This window comes from Pygoscelis adeliae, unplaced genomic scaffold (genome assembly GCF_000699105.1).
Source record: "Pygoscelis adeliae isolate BGI_AS28 unplaced genomic scaffold, ASM69910v1 Scaffold436, whole genome shotgun sequence".
Classification (NCBI taxonomy): Eukaryota; Metazoa; Chordata; class Aves; order Sphenisciformes; family Spheniscidae; genus Pygoscelis; species Pygoscelis adeliae.
Genome location: NW_008825051.1, coordinates 1,243,718 through 1,257,337, shown reverse-complemented (window position 1 = coordinate 1,257,337; position 13,620 = coordinate 1,243,718). Strand labels below are relative to the sequence as shown.

Below are 13,620 nucleotides of genomic sequence, written 5' to 3'. Positions count from 1 at the left end.
CCACTGTACTGCATTTGTACAAAACAAAGGTTTAGATACTGCTGCAAGGAAGTCTGAGTAAGATGAATATTCATGCTGGGCTATGCTTTAGGAGAATGAGAGACTGAAGCAAGAGATATTTGAGAAGAGCAGTCGGATTGAGGAGCAGAATGAGAAGATCAGCGAGTTGATTGAGCGGAATCAGAGGTAAGGAGTGGGAGGGTACAGCGTCTCTGCGTCTGCAAAGACTTTCTAGCTTACGCTTGGTTAGGCATAACTAGGAGGGGTGTTCTTTAGGATAGAGACGTGTTCTGATATTTTAAATTTTTTTAAGGCATTAAAAGCGTGGGTTTTCCCCCCCTCTCTCTCTGCAGGGCATATCTCCAAAACTGTGGTTTACAGTAAATGTGAATGTGTAAAAGGGGAAAAAAACCCTTCATGCTATCTTCTTTGAGCACACTTGCTCTGCTTCTGGGAGTTACTTTACTTTTGCTAGCTTTTTAGTAAGGTGGAAGAAATTGTAGGGGATGTGGTGTCCCAAGTTCCACTGTTGGGTGTGTGTTCCATTCAGTTGAAGAAGGGGAATAACTTGTTTAAGGAAATGGCAAAGGTCAGTGGATATTAGGTTATCAAAACTCTTGACTGTGTGATAGGAATGCTAGACTTGTTGCAAAGAAGTAAAGCACTTATTCAAACTGATATAATCTCTGCTGTGCCAGGCACACCCATTCCACCCCTTTGAGATCAGGCTCTTCTTAGTGCAGGACATCATGCAAAATGGCCTGGGACTTGTCATGAAGAGAACTGCTTTGAAATGCCACCTTTTCTATCTGAGCCTTTTGCTCCAAGTCATGTATTTACATAAACGCTCATGCAGTCTTACCCTGTTCACAGATACGTCGAACAAAGTAACTTGCTAATGGAGCAGAGGAACCATTCACTGCAAACAACAAATGAAAACACACAGGCAAGAGTGTTGCATGCAGAACAGGAGAAGGTAATGGTGACGATGAGTAGAGCCATAGATCTCTGGCTGCAGCCGGGAAAGGGGCTTCTTGTTGCACTAAAACATGCTGAAGCCTTGTTAGTCAAGGCTTAAGTCAGTTCTCTTACAAGACAACTGCAGTTCTGAACCTACGTTTTGAAAGCTGTTTTGAGAAACAGTTTGAATATTTTCATGGCTTTCATAACGAAAGCAGCACAGAGGATATAGATGTAGATCTTTATGCTGTCATAGCTTGAATATTCTTATCTTGCAGGAAAGTGTCTGATTTATTGTTAACTTTGTAGGTATATGGCCAACATGTTGAGGAATTGTGTATCACAGGGCTTTGTCGAGTGGAAAATGTACTTCGTTTATCTAGTTGCACTGACAGTTTCAGAAGTTTTTTTTTATTCCTTCTATTTAACTGACATAGAGTGAATGTGGCTATAAGAAAAATTATTTCCTACTAGAGTTTCTTCATTGCACTTTTTTACACTTTTTTTAATACTAATCAAAAGCTGGTTGTTTCTACCAATAATGTATTGTGCTTTTGTGAAAGGGACTATTGGGAAATAGCTTTCAAACCAGTTAAATGCACTTATGCGTGGCTGCATATCCTGTAATGTCCACTCATGACAGCCTAGCCCAGGTAGACTAGCTTTGCGGTCCGTAACTGCATGGTGTCTTCTATGCTTTCTCAAGCACTGGCTTCTTAAATTACACCAAGTTCAGTCTTGCACCATGCTCCCCTGCTGAGTCGTGTATCTCTCCAATTCAAGTGTGAGATGATGAGTGCTTGCTCTGCATGAGAACCATAACTCGGTGCACCTAAAAATGACAGAAACTTCAGCTTTCCAAAGTATGCTAGCAAGTAGGCTAAAGAATAGAGCGATATATGGCTGGTAATTGTACACTGGCGTGAGCAGACAATGAAGGAGAGCTGTATTTTTCCACTAAGAGCCCAGGTCGCATACCCATAATACGTAGGGAGTGTGAGAGATTCTAACCAGGAATAAGTCAGATTGAAATAATAAATAAAATTCCTTTCTGTCAGTGAGCACAACATCCAGCTTGCATGATAAGTAACTTGGGGAGGAAGCATCTTTTGGAAGTATAAGATATGATCTTCAGGAATCTTTTGGGCCTCATCTTCAATAGGACTCCACTTGATCCAGCAGTCACTGCCTAGGTGATAACGCTATTACATGAACAGACTTCAGGCTAAGACCAGACTGGAGAAGACTTCCCCTAGTTTTGTGAGAGTATTGACTGTAAATATGAAGGCTGGTATTCCTTCCTCCTCCTTTTATCTAACCTAGCTTGCTCTGTGACTGCAATTGCTGAGATCACTATGGACAGACAGAATCAGGGAAGGGAATTTAAGCTATTTTATCTATTCTTTACTTAAAAATAGGGACTCACCATTTATTTTGTGATACAGGCCAGGCATCCGTACCCAGGGTCACTGAGAAGAGGTATTAGTAGCTTGCTGTGTTTGGGTTACAGATCTTCGACCCTGGCAGAGCACATCACAGCTTTAGATGAAGGCTTTGTGTACCGTAACGATAAGTAATACCCCACAGTCCCCAGTGCAGTGAAACGGTAGCCGCGTGTAGGACTGCTCCTACATCTGTGGTGTGTAATGTACCTGTAAGGATACCTTTAGCCTCTTTCTTTTTAAGCCAGGCTTCACTACCTTATTCTGTCTAAGCTTTTACAGTTCTTGGAATAATTTAAAAGGCTTCTCTGGCATGCCTTAGGCTCCTGTAATGAAGCATTTTGCTTTTCTGATGATGATTAATGCCTCTGCCTTTCAAATTGTGTTCATAACTCTTCCTGTTTCCTGTCACTGCTTTCTCCTCCTAGCACATGCTGCCAGTGGATCGGGGCTGGGACCAGGTGAGGCAGTGTGTCTGCTGACTGTGTAGGTGATAGATAATTGTGCCCTAGATAGTGCCAGCCCAGCTTCCTCTTGAACTAGCTAGAAGCTGATTGGCATTAAAAGAATTGCCTCAGATCTTGAATTAGCACGGATCTTCAACTTGGAAAAGGACTTTATAACTGGCAGTGTAGCCGCTGGCCCCCTCTTTCTTGGGGAGCCCTTTCAAAGAACTTTGTCACATTGCTGCTCATTTCACCTCCCCCATGGGAGAAACAGGACACAATCATACAATTGTCAGAGCAGATACAGATCACATAAGATTCTTGGTACCTGAAAGCTGGAGGCTGGAGCTGAGCTAGTATAGGTATGAAGCATTCACTGCAGAAACTTAAGTCTAGTAACAGTTGCTGGCATAGGATTTTCTTTTTTTTTTTCTTTATTTGCTATTAAAGACAAAGGCAAGTGTTAAAATAACCTTTAGATATGCCATGTGGTTTTGTTTTGTTTTTTAGCGTGCTAGGAGTTAGTATCTTAAACTGCAGTGAGACATTTATGGAAACATAAGAGGAAAGCAGATCTGGTTTTAGCCGGTCTCTGTTGAAATGCTGCCTCCTCTGTAAAATTAATGGTGTAGCATCCCAGCCCTCAAGGTCAGCACATATTCATCTTCACCATAGTTGGAACAATTTTGCTCACAGCTCTTCTCTGCCAGAAAGTGGTGGTCCTAATCTGAAGAGAAGCACTTAAGTTCTCTTACGGGGGTAAAGCAGAGAGAAACTCCAGTTTTCCTGAACCTATCAGTTACAAGAACGTGTGAACCTGTTGGGAATCTGAATGTAGGCATAGATATAGAAGCTGTTCAGGTATTCCCTGCAGCAAGTGAGGTTTTCTGACGGGTGTAGTTCTGTCTTGGCAGAGCATCCTCTGAATTTTGTCATGCAACAGGATCGGGAACATGACTTTGTGTCTTTGTCTTGATGCCTTGAGCCTCTCCTAATGTATTGTTTACAAGTTGTCTAATGAGCTGTATTAGTACCTGGTTTTACATGAGTCACTGACTTTGAGCAATACTAAATCTAAACAGGTCAACAAATTACTGTAAGAACTATGCTCCAAAATGACAGCCTTGCCCACACGGGCACCTCAAGGTGACTACGTGCTGTGAGCTCTGGAGGGAAGGTGCTCTTCTGGCTGGAACAAGCCTATGTTTTGTGTGGCTTTTCAGTGATTTGTAAGCTTATTGAAGATAAGATGTTGGAGCCCAGGCTTTTACTCAAATAGGTGTTGTTGGTGCCTGAAAACTCTGAGCAGAGCCACCAGGCACTGGTACTAGTCTTAGAAACACATTTAAGCTTTTCAGGAAAACTCACTGAGTTGAACTAATGTGGTGACGAGGTTGTTGATGGCCTTGTGCAACTTTCTAGTCAGTCTGGACAGGTTACGGCCAAATGACTCACAGTAACGTGGCAAAAAAGTTATCGTTAACCTCTTCAATTTGGAGATGTCTGTGAGGTGCTGGATCCCAGCACTTCCCTGATAAGGTCTCCAGTACCTTATCATTTCTTCCTGTGAGAACAGTTCTGGTGCCTCCTCACACTCACATATCCTTTTTTTTTTCTCCCTTTTCCCTGCTCCATTTTGTGATACAGGCCAAAGTTGCAGAGGAGTTAGCAGCTGCCACAGCACAGGTTTCCCAACTGCAGCTGGAGCTGACTGCCCACCAGAAGAAGGAAATGGACCTGCGGAAACAGCTGTCTGCTGCCCTGCAAGAGGCGGAGCGACATGAGACGCAGCTCAACAAACTGCAAGCACAGTTAGCAGGTAAGACTTCTTGTGCCTGTTTCATGAGAGCTCCTTTATGTCATTCTCTTTCCTCTTTTATAAGTCGTAGGTTTTTCCTTTCTTCTGGGGTATCTATTCCTGCTTTCCCTAGGATCGGTCACAAGGGTATCGAAGGATATTGATGCACTGAAATGTTTGAAGGGTACGTGCGTCCTTGTTACCACTAAAAGGAAAGTGGGCCGAATCAATGAACAAATCATCCTGTCACAGGGATGCCTTTTGTAGAAGCAATCTCTTGGCATTACTGTCTAACATCTTGTAGAGGAACCAGAGATGTTCCAGTGGTTGAAAAGTTAAGATAAAAGCTGACGTATAAGCATTGCCATTTCACAGAAGCTCCTCTTGATAAACTCTAGTTCCCACTGCAGGTGCAAGCCGTGGTGTTGATTTCATTGTGCAAGAGACACTGTTCCTTCCCATCAGCCCCCAAATGCGCTAACCTGAAATATACGTAGCGCTGAAACCCACAGTTAAGTGTATTTTTGCAGAGCTCCAAGAAGCCTCTGAGGACACTCAGACTAGATTCAAAGCTGAGAAGCAGAGCCGCAGACAGCTGGACATGAAGATTACAGCATTGGAGGAAGAGCTAACAGACCTAAAAGTGGAAAAGGACACTCTTGAAAGGGTATGTCCAGTGCCAGCATTACAGAGAGATGCAGGGTTTCAGTTGTCTGCTGAAATTTAACCCAACATTCTTGCTTGTAAATATGCAAGTTAGGTAAATCTTGACTCATCCGCAAGCAAGGATCCCTGTCCTGGTGGATCCTTTGTGCTTATGTGATTATTTTTTTTTTCATTTTTTTTAATATCTTAGCCAGTAATATGTTAACCCTCCTACCTCTGAAATAATCTGAGCTTGATTTTAAAGTGATAAGATTCCCTGCTCTAAGAAGCTCTTTCTGCACAAGGAAGAGAAGCTACTTCGGTGCAGTCTGGCCTATTCTATGTCCTGTTCTGTATTGCAGAATCTTGCAGAGAGGAAGAAGAAATCCCTCTCAGAGAGAGCTCAAGCAGAGGAAGAGATGGAAGAAATACGCAGATCATAGCAGGAACTGGACAAGCTTCGACAGTTGCTGAAAAAGGCACGGACTTCAACTGACCAGGCAGCAGCAGAGCAGGTGAGGAGTCTTGGGAGCTTCTCCAACAAGTGTCTGGAAGGCTTGTAGGAACCTACAGGTAGGAAATAGTTGTGAAATGCTCAGGTAGTGGAAGAATGAAAACATTATCTGCTTGATTTTAGGGGATAACTAACACAGGGTTCACTTTATTGTCTTTCTAAAATATTTTTGCTTGTGTTTGTTGGCCCTGCTTCTGACTTCAGGATTTACACTGATGTCTCTCTAAGGAAGTGCATGACTTGAGTAGGTAGGAAGGCTGCTGGGTACCAGTCGTTCTCTGACTCGAGTCAGAGGCCACTGATGTGGCTGCAGAGTTCTGGTGCAGCATTGATGCAGGCTGGCGTGCAGCATCAGATTTAGACTGTGTTAAAGAGAGCGTCAAACTGAGGAAAGGAGAGGCACCAAATAGAGTTCATAGTAGAGAGAAGAATACAGGACTGATGAGGAGTGAAAGACTACTTAGAAATATGCCAAGAGATCTGAAATCTGAGCCAGACCTTCAGGCCAGCCTGAGGGATCATGGTCGGAATTGAACTCTGAGAGGTGTGGGCAGTAGCTGGTGACAGCTGCAGGGCTGCCGTCTGCATGTAGGTATTCCAGCCTAGGGCAGGAGATGTCCGGCCCCGAGCTTTCAGCCACTTGTCTTGCAAATACAGATTGTGTGTGTGTGTGTGTGTTCCTAATGATCTCTCATACATGATGGGCAGCTATCGCTCATCCAGGCAGAGCTGGAATCCCAGTGGGAAGCCAAATGTGAACGTACGTTGGCCTCAGCCAAGGAGCAGCATGTTAGACAGTACCAGGAGGTGTGTGAGCAGAGAGATTCCCTGCAGCAGCAGGTGTCCCAGCTGGAAGAGAAGGTAAAGGGCTGTTCCTTATTGCTGAAACGTAGTGCCAAATAACCAGTGACTGTATAACTGGGTGACTCTCCACCTAATTGTGGCTTGATTTTTTTTAATTTCTTGACTGTTACGGAATTTGGTCTTGTCCGTGGGATGTGTCTGTGCCTGCATCTGTTATGTTGGGTTGGTGGGCTAGTGAATTTACTACTGCAGTTCTGAATGAGGGAGAGCCAAGATGATGTCAGTCTCGGACTAACGCAACAGCTACAATCTTTTCTGCTTATCTGCACTGCTCTGAATGACTGGTGTTGAGCCAAAGCTGTTTTGAAGTAGGTGACGCTGAAAGGGGCTGTAAACTGATGGGCTCTAGTTCTTGTCTTTCAGCTTGCAGCTCTAAAACAGTCGAAAAAAGCAGAGGAGCAAAAATTGTCTGAGTTTCAGCAACGTTTGGAGCAACTAGAGCCTATCAAAGAAAAGGTAAAGGGAGTAACACAGCAGCTGAATATGAACTGGAGCGCAGTAATCACTAGCCTCAGGCTACTTATGTCCGGAATAACAAGAATATGAGTTCCAGAATATGAGAGGGAAGGAATAACTTCACGTTGCTTCCAGCAAACCAGAGCAGGCCCAGTGATGAGACCCAGCCCTCATTTCACTGGGATCTCAGTAATGCTGTGCCCATTCTTGGTGTTACTTGAGCTTGAAGAGCTAATGACACGGTTGTGGATCTCCAAGGTTTTGGCTTGGTTGGATATCTTTATTTTGCTGCCGTCACTTTCAGTCAAGTCTTTTGCAACTCTATCAAAGCCCTGCTTAAAACTCTACTCAGCAATTTACCCCTCGCTAAAAAAACTGTTCACGGGTAACCCATCCATTGCAAGGTTTGTTGTGGTGGTGTCTGTGGAGCTGTTCTAACTTTCGGTTTCCCCTTGGCAGTATTCAGCCTTGCAGTCTGATACTGTGGTGCTGAAGGCTCGCTATGAAGAACGCATCCGAGACCTGGAGAAGGATCAGGACAGATCTTCACCTGCAGACTTCACAGAAGAAGTGAGCTTGACTATCCAATATTTCTCCTTACGAAGCAAATCTATTTCCCTTGAGTTATTTCTCTTTGAGCAGAGATAAGAAGGAAAAGCATTATTTTCTCCATAGAAGCACTGTGTTTCTAGTAGCGGGGTCTACAGAGGAAGAAAGGACGTGATCTTCCTGCTGCCCACTTTGTTGCTTGTTTTTGTTGGGGTTTTTTTTAGGTTAAAAATTAAGATTTGAGGTTTAGATTTTTAAAATTGAAAGAATAATAAGAAATACGTGTCAGTCTGCCTTGGGTTTGTGCAACCTGCCTCGGTTTTGGAGGGATGGGTTTGGCGTGTACATATAATGGTTCTGAATTAAGATGGCATGATGTGTTCTGCTTCGTTACAGGAATTTCTGATTTGAAAAGTGGATTCTTTGAAAACCACGTGTGTGCTTGGATTTATTGTTCCTTCACCTGGAGAAGTATCTGATGTCGAGGCCAGTGCTTCACATGTTAATGAATCGTATCTTTGTTTCCTGTCTTGCTCTTTTCCAGGTAAAGAAGATAATGAATGGTGTATTTCAGTCTCTTCGGGGTGAATTTGAGCTGGAAGAGATATACAGTGGCAGGACGGTTCTGGGTGTTGTCATGAACACTATTAAGGTACAACAGTGATAAGAGATGCGAGGTGATCAATGTGAGAGAACGAGTCTTGGGCTAAAAAACCAAATTTGTGTTGTGACTCTGAAATAACTGTGAAGCACAAATTTGTTGCGGGTGGCAAAGCAGCCCAGTAGTAGAAGATGATACAGGGATCTGTGGTGGTTTATGTTTAGGGTATAACCTACGATCTCTCTACTAAATTTTTTTAGACTGTAACACTGCAGCTACTCAGCAGGCAGCAGGAGAAACCAGATCATGACAGTAAAAAGGAGGAATCTGGAACAGGAGCAGCGAGACAGGAGAGAGCACCTGGAGCAAAGACTGACCACGAAGAGCCCATGCAGCGTAGCCCAGCACAGTGTGTTGCGTTTCCAGCTGGTCCTGGGGAAGCACCCACAGGCTCCACGGTCTCTGACCGGGAAGGCGAGTCTGCTCCTCTGTCTGCCAGGCCCAGAACTCCTGAGGAGGAGCAGGCGACACAGAGCAGTGGGGTATCAGAAGAGGAGAAGGTCCAGGGGGAGCATCTCTCTTCCGTAGCTGAATCCTGCCTGGATCCTGATAAAGGGCCTGTACTTGCAGGACAGCCTGTTCCCAAGGTGGATGAGGACTTTGTCCCAGCTGAGCAAAGGCAGGAGAGCAGTCCCCTCAGGAAAGCTGAGACTGAACGCAGCCCCTCCAGAGTATCTTTGCAGGCAGAAGTTGCAGAACCTTCTGTTCTCGAAGCCAAGCCAGGAGAAGCAGATGTGGCAGCGCTTCCAGAAAAGCCAGCTGCGGAGCAGAAGGCAGAGGAGCCTGTGGGAGGTTTAGAGCCCCCTCCCTTAAATGGTGAGGGAGGGAACTGCGCAGACCCATCAGATGGAGCTAGCTCTGAGAAGGAGCCTGCTTCAGTATCCAACACAGCAGAGCCGAGCTCAGCTGTCATCGGAGAGACCCCAGGACAGCAGGAAGTGGGCTCCAGCCCCGGGCAAAAAGATTCCAGGTAAGGTGTGACTGCTGGGGTAGCCACAGTCCCGCTTCCCTGCTGATCAGCTCGGTCTGGTTCGGCAGCACGCCCAGAGGCTGGTTCAGTTGTGCTGCTACTGCAGGGCAGCACACGTGGTCGGGCTGAAGCACCGTCGCGGCGCTAGCCCTGGATGGCACGAGCCAGGTGCTGGCGGAGAGCAGGCTGTGCAGGGCACTCTTTGCTGGGAGGGCACCTGCAGAACGGGCTCGTGTCTGGGTGGAGGCAGTGGTGCCACTATCCCTGGCGAACGGTTCCCGGCTGAGCGCGGAGGGGAGTGTGCAGTCTCTCTAGGATCGGATATTGGTGGCTGCCAGGTCCCGATGTCGTTCTGCGCTGGTGAATAGTATGTGCCTTAAAAGTTTGCCTCAGCGACAAAACTTTTCCATCATTCTTTAATAGAACTTGTAAAACCGAGATCCCATCATCTGCAAGCGAACTGTTAATTCTTTATCTTCTTCTAGCCTCTTTGAGGATGACAACTTCTTTGAAACAGCATCTCATAAACCAGTGAAGCCTCGAGTTCCCTCTGAAGAGGAGGATGAGGAGGAAGTGGTACGTATTTGTATCTTTCCCCTCCTACTAAACTGGTTCAGGCGTTAACCGGTAGCTTGTCTGTGAAATCCTTCCCATGGCAGTGGGGGGCTGCCTGGCTCCTGCCAGCAGAGCTCAGAGCTTCCCGTACGTTCTCTGTAGAAATCAAGAGCATCTGGGTTTGTTTCGTGTTGAGCTTGGCGGGGTTGCCTGGGCTGAGGTAGTCATGACAGACTCCTGCTGGCATGAAGCTGACTTGCCAGGTTAATTGAAGGGTTTTAGTGTCCTGCCCCTCTCCTATCCCTTTTAGCTTGTAAGCATCTCTCCTGGAATATTAAGCCATTGTATGAAAAGTACGAAAACATCAGTAATGAGGCTTCTCGATACCGTCTCCCTAAAGCTGATGGAGATTTCGGAGCCAGACCTGTGTAGCAATTACTAAATACTGGGAAGCTGTTAAGACTGACAAGTTTCCCTCTGGCTTTACTTTCAGAGCATGAAGGGGCGTCCCCCTCCAGCTCCACTCTTTGGTGATGATGACGACGATGATCTGGACTGGCTGGGATGAAGAGCCGGCTGGTGAGCCTGTGAGCCCTCTCCTCTGGGCACGGCCTCTTCCTGTGCACTTAGCACTTAACAAGCTGCATACGTGGGACAGTCGTGAACAACCAGGGGCTTCCCAGGCTCTGGTACTGCAGACTGATGGGGCCTGAGAGCAAGTGGCTCCTTCTGCACTCGTGGGCACTCAGACCCGTCGCTCTGACCTGACAAACGCGCGCAGGGGTTGGGGACGAGCTGAAGGAACCAACCAGTCTTACTGCACGTTTGTATTGCTGTCCTACTTCTGTGAACCGTTGATTCATTAATCTGAAACTTTATGCAAATATGAACGTTGTAAAGTGCTTCAGAAGAGCAAGTCTGGCAGGACCCTGCAGTAGGTAACTACTTTTTAAAAAAACAGACTAAAATCTCTCCTCCTTCCCCAGTGAAGATCTTCCTGGAATGTTTCTCTTAGTCCCTGGGAGCCACCCTGGGGACTGCACACCATCTCATCACCACGTATTAGCAACGTGCGCTGGGAGACTTGGCCGAGAGACCCCAGGCAGGTGTTTTCTGTGAGCCACCGGCTCTGCACAGGCAGCCTGTGGAGACCCCAGAGGCTGAGGCGGTTCGGGTCGGCAGCCTTGTACGTTCAGAGCTGCGGCACACGTGGTGCTCGCTGACCCGCAGCCTGCTAGGCAGGGGCACCCGTTAGCGGCACTGGAAGTCAGGGCTCTGTTAGACCAGTGCTCCAAGCGCAGAGGTAGCATCTCGTAATTGCTGTTGTAAGAAACCACATCCCCAGCTGTGTTTTGTGGAGGAGCCCAAGGCTGACGGAGGCCTCACAAAAGTGATTCACTGTGCAGCCTGCGCAGCCAGCTCCTCTCTTCTCTGCGGCCAGAGGTGAGGTGTATTTTTTTCTTTTTGCTGGGTTGTGTCTCACAGGCAGTGAAAGCAGCAATACAGGTGTGTAACGTGCTTCTTGTCTAGGGAGAGAGTGTTACTGTAGGCAGCCAAGCCCGTCTCTCCCGTGCCTTTTTCTCTGCTGCTGTTTAAAGTGTGACCAGTTAAAACTTGGTGATGGTGGGACGTAAGCTACAACCCAACCTCAGCCGGCTCTGCCGGGCGGCCAGGGGTTTGGGGTGTAACTTCTCAGTCTAAGCGGACCAAGAGGGGAAAGCGGTGAGGACAGGCAGCTGGGCAAACACCTTGGGTTTCTCATGGCACTTTTACTTCTACACGCATTGGCAGTAACGCAACTTAAAACTAAGAGCAGGTCTTTGGGGTTTTTTTTAAAACAAATAAACCCCCTTCACTTAATAAAATGGAAGTGCTTAAACTAATTCTACTACAGTTTAGTTTCTACAACTGCCTCTTATTGTCTCTGAACTGAATTTGATCTGTGTGCTAAATGCAATTTCTTGGGAGGAAGAAAGAGCGCTGGGCGTTCCTGTTCTGGAGTGTCGCGGTGGGGCAAGTCCCTGCCCCCGCACCGCACGCTCAGTGCGGCGAACTGCCCAACACGGCCAAAATGGTGGAGGAGACCAACGCCTGTGAAAGAGCTGACCTGCTGCCATGCAAACGCTCGTCTCGCAGGGTGAACTTAGCTGGGGTTTCCTGGGGAGCGGCCCCAGAAGTCAAAGCACCGAATAGTTAATTCGGTGCCGAGTGTGACGGCGTGTGAAACCCGGATCTCCTGGGGCTCCCCTTCCTTGTGCTGGTCTGAGCGTAGGTACCCTGACGTGGCCTCTGGCCCCCCCGTCTGTGGCAGTGTCCTAGTGGAGGTCGTTGCCAATACTAACAAATTCCACTTCTTGTTTCCTGTTACAGATAGACAACCTGAGGGATTTGCATTTCACTTCTTGAAAAATTAAAGTGCAATTAAACCTGTATTTTCTGCTTGCATGGGTTTCACTTTAGTCTCTCTTGATCTCTCTCTATACACTTGAAAACTGACTTAGCTCTGCCTCAGCTCAGGACTAATTTGATGTAGAAACTCTTCTGGGAGCATTCTTGCTGTTGACCCCCTCTCCTCTGTGCTGCGCCTGCAGCTCCTGTGAGGCCGGCGCCTTGCCCGTGTGTTGGTGTAAGAAGCTGAAGTACAAAAGGTAACCGTGCTCTACGCAGGGATCGCACACCCGGTTTGCCATCAGGCTTCAGGGGAGAGGGGCCTCGGGCATCTCGCAAGGCTCTGCGGCAGCCTGCTCTCTCCGAAGCCGGCCCCGTGGCAGCAGGAGGGTGCCTGCTCAGCAGCTGTCCTAGCCAGTGGCTGCGCCTGTTTGCCCTGGGCATGGATTGGGGTGCAGGAGTTGAGATTTGAAACTTGTCCCTCTAAAAAGCAGGCACAGCAGGTAACGCAACCGCTTCCCCACGCTGGCACCTCCCTCTGCCTAAGCCTGTAGCTCCCAGGTTTTTTCTGGCTCGGTCTCGGGACCTAAAATAAACCACGTTTGTCCTCTGTGCCCATGTGCGCGCCTGCCTTGGGTGCAGGAACACGAGACAGCTCTGGGTTCCCTGGGGGGACGGGAGGCTCCGGGAGTGATGGACTTGCCCTGTCCTGAGGAGGGGGCAGGTACCGGCGTGGGGGACTGCGAAGGGGCTGGTCCTGCTGCTGGGTGCTGTTTGTGGCCAGGAGGGGGGTGTACCGAGGAGGGGGGGACCTCCCTGAGGATGTGGTGTACCGTGGAGGGGGGGACCTCCCTGAGGATGTGCCCGAGAGGGTGTTGCCGGGGCTCAACACGTGCTTCCCCCAGGGGCTGGGGGAAGGTGAGGACCCCTCCTCCATGCCTGGGCCCAGGTTATCACACCCCTCCCCTGCGCTGAGAGCAAAGGTGGTGCCTTGTTCTTGGTGCAAAACTCTCCCTGCCTCGGGTACACGAAAAACGACCGGAGGCGGCGCTGGGCTGACGTCCGTCTTTAATATCTCGTGTCTCTGCGGGCAGCTGCCACGTCCCTCTGCATGCACCACACCGGGCTCTCTTCTCAAGGGGAAAGGGCTTTTTTAATTGCTTTTGAACAGTTTCACCCACAGAAAAGCGATATGTGCCCCGTCCCATCCCCTTCCATCCCGTCCTTGCTGCCTGATGAGATGGACTGAAATGCAGCCAGAGGAATTTTTCCAGCCTCCGGGATTGCGACACGGGGAAGCGTGCGCTGCCCCATGCTGTGACTCCTGCTGAGCTGCTGCCGGGGGGGGGGGGGGGGCCCTGGGGGGCCGGGA

The 13,620-nt window shown here is 48.0% G+C and overlaps 1 protein-coding gene across 1 annotated transcript in view; it reads left to right on the top strand.

Annotated features, from left to right (window-relative positions):
* FKBP15 (FK506 binding protein 15, 133kDa) overlaps positions 1-12,289 on the top strand; it is a 39,708-nt gene extending 27,419 nt beyond the window's left edge. The window contains 12 exon segments of the mRNA XM_009326387.1: positions 92-186; positions 874-976; positions 4,496-4,667; positions 5,177-5,313; positions 5,654-5,806; positions 6,514-6,666; positions 7,033-7,125; positions 7,585-7,695; positions 8,219-8,326; positions 8,536-9,305; positions 9,791-9,881; positions 10,354-12,289. Of these exon segments, the coding sequence (XP_009324662.1) occupies positions 92-186; positions 874-976; positions 4,496-4,667; positions 5,177-5,313; positions 5,654-5,806; positions 6,514-6,666; positions 7,033-7,125; positions 7,585-7,695; positions 8,219-8,326; positions 8,536-9,305; positions 9,791-9,881; positions 10,354-10,428 (2,061 nt within the window). The 3' untranslated portion in view covers positions 10,429-12,289.
* Positions 12,290-13,620: the final 1,331 nt, after the last annotated feature.